The sequence below is a fragment of the Salvelinus fontinalis genome, chromosome 40 (assembly GCF_029448725.1).
Source record: "Salvelinus fontinalis isolate EN_2023a chromosome 40, ASM2944872v1, whole genome shotgun sequence".
Lineage (NCBI taxonomy): Eukaryota > Metazoa > Chordata > Actinopteri > Salmoniformes > Salmonidae > Salvelinus > Salvelinus fontinalis.
In genome coordinates, this window is record NC_074704.1 from 2262183 (window position 1) to 2268164 (window position 5982).

A 5982-nucleotide genomic window follows, 5' to 3' on the forward strand; every position below is an offset into this window, starting at 1 on the left:
TAGAGAGGGAGAGAGGGAGGGAGGGAGTGAGTGAGAGGGAGGGAGAGAGAGGGAAAGAGAGTGAGGGAGAGACGGAGGAAGAGAGAGTGAGGGGTAGAGAGAGAGAGAGAAGGAGGGAGTGAGAGGGAGATGGAGGGAGTGAGAAGGAGGGAGGGAGTGAGAAGGAGGGGGGAGATGGAGGGAGGGGAAAAGCTAAATGCCTGTGATGTGGCTGTAAGCTGAAGTTGGTTTTGAGGCGTGAAGAATTGCAAACCCGACCACGTCATCAGATAGCTGTTGGCCAATATTCAATATGATATAACGGATCACACTAATAAAGAAATTACTCCCTTCCTTCTCCCCCTCCCTCCCTCCCTGCCTCGCCCCCCCCCCCTGTCTCTCTCTCTTCCATTCAAGAACACATATGTTTCTGTTTAATTAACGAGACTGATTTCTATAAACTACCTTGCGCAGCTCAGCGGAGCGTAGGCGGTTATCTCGCGCTGGGTAGAGAGCTGTGCTTTCTCACCGACCTGAAAAACCAACCGACGCGCCACTCCAACTGAGATTTGTTAAAATCCTTTATTTTATTATTTTTTAGGTGACAATGATGTTGGATTATATTAAACTATAAATAGCCATGGACACATATATACATTGACCTCATTGCTCACTTGTTTTTTTGTTGTTGTTGGTGAGTGGTAATATATATATATACATGTAGTGTGTGTGTGAATGTGAGTGTGTGCAACCTATGTGACGGAATCCCCGTCCAGTCTTTAAGGAGCGGAGAGAGAGAGGGGGGAGGCGCGTGGACCTGTCCTCTCACTGCGGAACCCCGCGCGCTGCCTGCCTGGAGTTCCAACCTTCTTTTGGGATTCTAATTCTTTTTTAAACCCAACGATCGTTAACGAATTTTATATATATCTTTATTTTATGTTATTTTCCGTCAAACCGTCTGGTGTGGTATATCGGGACACACTGCCGTGAGGAATTTACCGTTTAAACCGGGGGAAGAAAAACAGGTGGATTAAGCGTTATTTTTTTGGGAGGTGGTTTGATATCAACGGATGTGTTTGTGGATATGAGACGTTGTGGCTCCCAGGGCGCTCAGATGGAGTAGGTTACGATGTCCTCTCCAACTCGGCTTCTGGAGCGATGTGGCACAGAAAGGAGGTGAGTAACAAGCTAGCTAGCTAACTAACGTTAACGGTAAAACAGTCGTTTTTATTTAAATCTCCTTTTAATAATCCATCACTATTTTGAGGGGAAACGAACCACATTCAGGCGACACAGCTGGACTACGCGCTGACAGAATGGTTTTAAAAAAGCCACTTGTTCACTCCTAAAGTAGGCTAGAGGGAGAGCGGTGTTCCCAATCTCTCTCCCTATTCCTTCCCCTCAGCCCCTCAGCAGCCCCTCGCTGTAGGCTAGGCAGTACCCTAGTCTCTCTCCCTATTCCTTCCCCTCAGCAGCCCCTCGCTGTAGGCTAGGCAGTACCCTAGTCTCTCTCCCTATTCCTTCCCCTCAGCAGCCCCTCGCTGTAGGCTAGGCAGTACCCTAGTCTCTCTCCCTATTCCTTCCCCTCAGCAGCCCCTCGCTGTAGGCTAGGCAGTACCCTAGTCTCTCTCTCTATTCCTTCCCCTCAGCAGCCCCTCGCTGTAGGCTAGGCAGTACCCTAGTCTCTCTCCCTATTCCTTCCCCTCAGCAGCCCCTCGCTGTAGGCTAGGCAGTACCCTAGTCTCTCTCCCTATTCCTTCCCCTCAGCAGCCCCTCGCTGTAGGCTAGGCAGTACCCTAGTCTCTCTCCCTATTCCTTCCCCTCAGCAGCCCCTCGCTGTAGGCTAGGCAGTACCCTAGTCTCTCTCTCTATTCCTTCCCCTCAGCAGCCCCTCGCTGTAGGCTAGGCAGTACCCTAGTCTCTCTCTCTATTCCTTCCCCTCAGCAGCCCCTCGCTGTAGGCTAGGCAGTACCCTAGTCTCTCTCTCTATTCCTTCCCCTCAGCAGCCCCTCGCTGTAGGCTAGGCAGTACCCTAGTCTCTCTCCCTATTCCTTCCCCTCAGCAGCCCCTCGCTGTAGGCTAGGCAGTACCCTAGTCTCTCTCTCTCTATTCCTTCCCCTCAGCAGCCCCTCGCTGTAGGCTAGGCAGTACCCTAGTCTCTCTCTCTCTATTCCTTCCCCTCAGCAGCCCCTCGCTGTAGGCTAGGCAGTACCCTAGTCTCTCTCTCTCTATTCCTTCCCCTCAGCAGCCCCTCGCTGTAGGCTAGGCAGTACCCTAGTCTCTCTCTCTCTATTCCTTCCCCTCAGCAGCCCCTCGCTGTAGGCTAGGCAGTACCCTAGTCTCTCTCCCTCTGCCCACCAACCTGCGGAATGCCCTACATAACAACATAACAAGCAGACATAACCCAGAAAACGGAGACGTCGTGAGAGGAATATTTAGTAGAGTTACCAGTGTCCCCGGCTCCAACACCAATCAGACAGTAAGCCACATGAAAACACCTGGGTTACAGATGTCTGTTTATTTGACCTCCTTGTGTGAGAAGGAAGGTGACCCGTGTTTCAGTCGTGTGAAAGAGAAACACCGTCAGTTAGGAACCGAGTCAGTCCTCCGACCTACGACGCATTTTGCGTCCTCTGTTTGGAAACGGAGTCATTCAATCTGGAGAAAACTGGGTGGTCTGTTCTGCGTCTGTCTTGGTAACAAAATAACACGGAATAAACACCTCGGTGTAACTGACACTGTATAATGTCCTTATTTTTTTTTATCGGCAGACCAAGTTTGAACACTTTACTTGTTGGTTTGCTGACGCCGTGAGCACCGGAGCTTCGCGTGGGGGCGGACGGCTGCGGGGCCGTGTATCTATCATTAAAGATGGTGACTGGGAGACCAAAGGGACATGCAGCCAGACCTCAGCCACACCAACTCTACCGTCACAGCTCCGCATGGTGACACTGAAGGTATGTCCGCCCTTCCGCCTGCTGCCGCGGCCCTAAAATACAGGAGCGGGATGTGGACTGGATAGTGTGTGTGAGAGAGACAGTGTGTATGCGTGCGCGCAGGCGAGAGGAGAGCGCTGTAGGTACGTGGCTCTGACTGTGTCCACCGCTAAGCGGAGCTGTTGTATTAACACTGTGTGTCGCAGCAGAGAGAGTTAGTGACGCTGCTGGCTGATGAGACAAATTATCATGAATTCACATGTAAAAATCCCAGCTTTCAGCTTTAGCGCAACCAAGTCACGTTGTAGAAACACATTCCTCCTCCCCTCATCACCTCTCCTTCCTCCTCTCCTCTCCTCTCATCTCCTCTCCTCTCCACTCCTCTCCTCTCCTCTCTTTTCTCTCCTCTCTTTTCTCTCCTCTCCTCTCCTCTCCTCTCCTCTTCTCTTCTCTTCTCTTCTCTCCTCTCCTCTCCTCTCCTCTCTCAGTGTATGTGTAAAAGAGAGAACATGGAGGGCATCCTGAGAGGTTAAACTCTATACACAACACAAACTGTATTGAAAGGTGTGTACAGTGCTTGACTTGACCTGAAATAGCTGTGGGTGATGTTTATATTTAGGTGCATTTTGTAAGAGGTGTAGGAAGTCAAGCAGTAGAAACGATGAGGTGCCGGTATTCAGTTCTGGTGAGATCCTGCCTAAGTCGAGCACTACGCTTCTATGTGACAGCTGTATCCTATCAGCCATGACAAGAGGTTAGAGGTTAGACCAGAGGTTAGAGGTTAATGGAGAGATTAGACCAGAGGTTAGACCAGAGATTAGAGGTTAGACCAGAGGTTAGAGGTTAGACCAGAGGTTAGACCAGAGGTTAGAGGTTAGACCAGAGATTAGACCAGAGATTAGACCAGAGATTAGACCAGAGGTTAGAGCAGAGATTAGACCAGAGATTAGACCAGAGGTTAGAGCAGAGGTTAGACCAGAGATTAGACCAGAGATTAGACCAGAGGTTAGAGGTTAGACCAGAGATTAGACCAGAGATTAGACCAGAGGTTAGAGGTTAGACCAGAGGTTAGACCAGAGATTAGGCCAGAGATTAGACCAGAGGTTAGACCAGAGATTAGACCAGAGGTTAGACCAGAGGTTAGACCAGAGGTTAGACAAGAGGTTAGACAAGAGGTTAGACAAGAGGTTAGACCAGAGGTTAGACCAGAGGTTAGACCAGAGGTTAGAGGTTAGACCAGAGGTTAGAGGTTAGACCAGAGATTAGACCAGAGGTTAGAGATTAGACCAGAGATTAGACCAGAGGTTAGAGCAGAGATTAGACCAGAGGTTAGAGGTTAGACCAGAGGTTAGACCAGAGGTTAGAGGTTAGACCAGAGATTAGACCAGAGGTTAGAGGTTAGACCAGAGGTTAGAGGTTAGACCAGAGATTAGACCAGAGATTAGAAGTTAGACCAGAGGTTAGAGGTTAGACCAGATGTTAGAGGTTAGACCAGATGTTAGAGGTTAGACCAGAGGTTAGAGCTTAGACCAGAGGTTAGAGCTTAGACCAGAGGTTAGAGCAGAGATTAGACCAGAGGTTAGAGGTCAGACCAGAGGTTAGACCAGAGGTTAGAGGTTAGACCAGAGGTTAGAGATTAGACCAGAGGTTAGAGGTCAGACCAGAGGTTAGAGGTCAGACCAGAGGTTAGAGGTCAGACCAGAGGTTAGAGGTCAGACCAGAGGTTAGACCAGAGGTTAGAGGTTAGACCAGAGGTTAGAGATTAGACCAGAGGTTAGAGGTCAGACCAGAGATTAGACCAGAGATTAGAGGTTAGACCAGAGGTTAGAGGTTAGACCAGAGGTCAGACAGAGAATTAGTAGCTGGTTGAAATATAACCTTTTACATCCGGGGTAGAAAACTAGATTCAGCTGTGGAACCTTTTACATCAGGGGTAGAAAACTAGATTCAGCCGAGGGCAGATTTTACATCAGGGGTAGAAAACTAGATTCAGCCGAGGAACCTTTTACATCAGGGATAGAAAACTAGATTCAGCTGTGGAACCTTTTACATCAGGGGTAGAAAACTAGATTCAGCTGTGGAACCTTTTACATCAGGGGTAGAAAACTAGATTCAGCCGTGGAACCTTTTACATCAGGGGTAGAAAACTAGATTCAGCTGTGGAACCTTTTACATCAGGGGTAGAAAACTAGATTCAGCCATGGAACCTTTTACATCAGGGGTAGAAAACTAGATTCAGCCGAGGGCAGATTTTACATCAGGGGTAGAAAACTAGATTCAGCCGAGGGCAGATTTTACATCATGGGTAGAAAACTAGATTCAGCTGTGGAACCTTTTACATCAGGGGTAGAAAACTAGATTCAGCTGTGGAACCTTTTACATCAGGGGTAGAAAACTAGATTCAGCTGTGGAACCTTTTACATCAGGGGTAGAAAACTAGATTCAGCCATGGAACCTTTTACATCAGGGGTAGAAAACTAGATTCAGCCGAGGGCAGATTTTACATCAGGGGTAGAAAACTAGATTCAGCCGAGGGCAGATTTTACATCAGGGGTAGAAAACTAGATTCAGCTGTGGAACCTTTTACATCAGGGGTAGAAAACTAGATTCAGCCGAGGAACCTTTTACATCAGGGGTAGAAAACTAGATTCAGCCGAGGGCAGATGTTTTGTCAGAGTGGATGGTCAGGGGGACGGACTTAATTGTAATAATTTGTACACAGTAAATTGATTCCCCTGTATTATTTATTCAGTAAATTGATTCCCCTGTATTATTGATTCAGTAAATTGATTCCCTTGTATTATTGATTCAGTAAATTGATTCCCCTGTATTATTTATTCAGTAAATTGATTCCCTTGTATTATTGATACAGTAAATTGATTCCCCTGTATTATTGATTCAGTAAATTGATTCCCCTGTATTATTGATTCAGTAAATTGATTCCCAAAAAGAGGTTCTATTTCAAAATAACAATAATTGCATCCCTTGATGACATTGAGACACCATCACATCACAGGTTTTTAGGCATGGGAATACTTTACGTTGTTTTGAAAGTCTTTTTTGACCC

At 47.5% G+C, this 5982-nt stretch overlaps 1 protein-coding gene across 2 annotated transcripts in view; it reads left to right on the plus strand.

Annotated features, from left to right (window-relative positions):
• The first annotated feature begins 422 nt into the window (after positions 1 to 422).
• LOC129839683 (glutamate receptor ionotropic, NMDA 2A-like) overlaps positions 423 to 5982 on the plus strand; it is a 188477-nt gene continuing 182917 nt past the window's right edge. The window contains exons 1-2 of one of the 2 annotated variants that reach the window (XM_055907249.1): positions 423 to 1155; positions 2751 to 2936. In XM_055907249.1, coding sequence (XP_055763224.1) covers positions 1138 to 1155; positions 2751 to 2936 — 204 coding nt within the window. In that variant the 5' untranslated portion in view covers positions 423 to 1137. The remainder of the gene's footprint in view (positions 1156 to 2750; positions 2937 to 5982) is intronic. The other variant, XM_055907250.1, reaches the window with a different exon arrangement.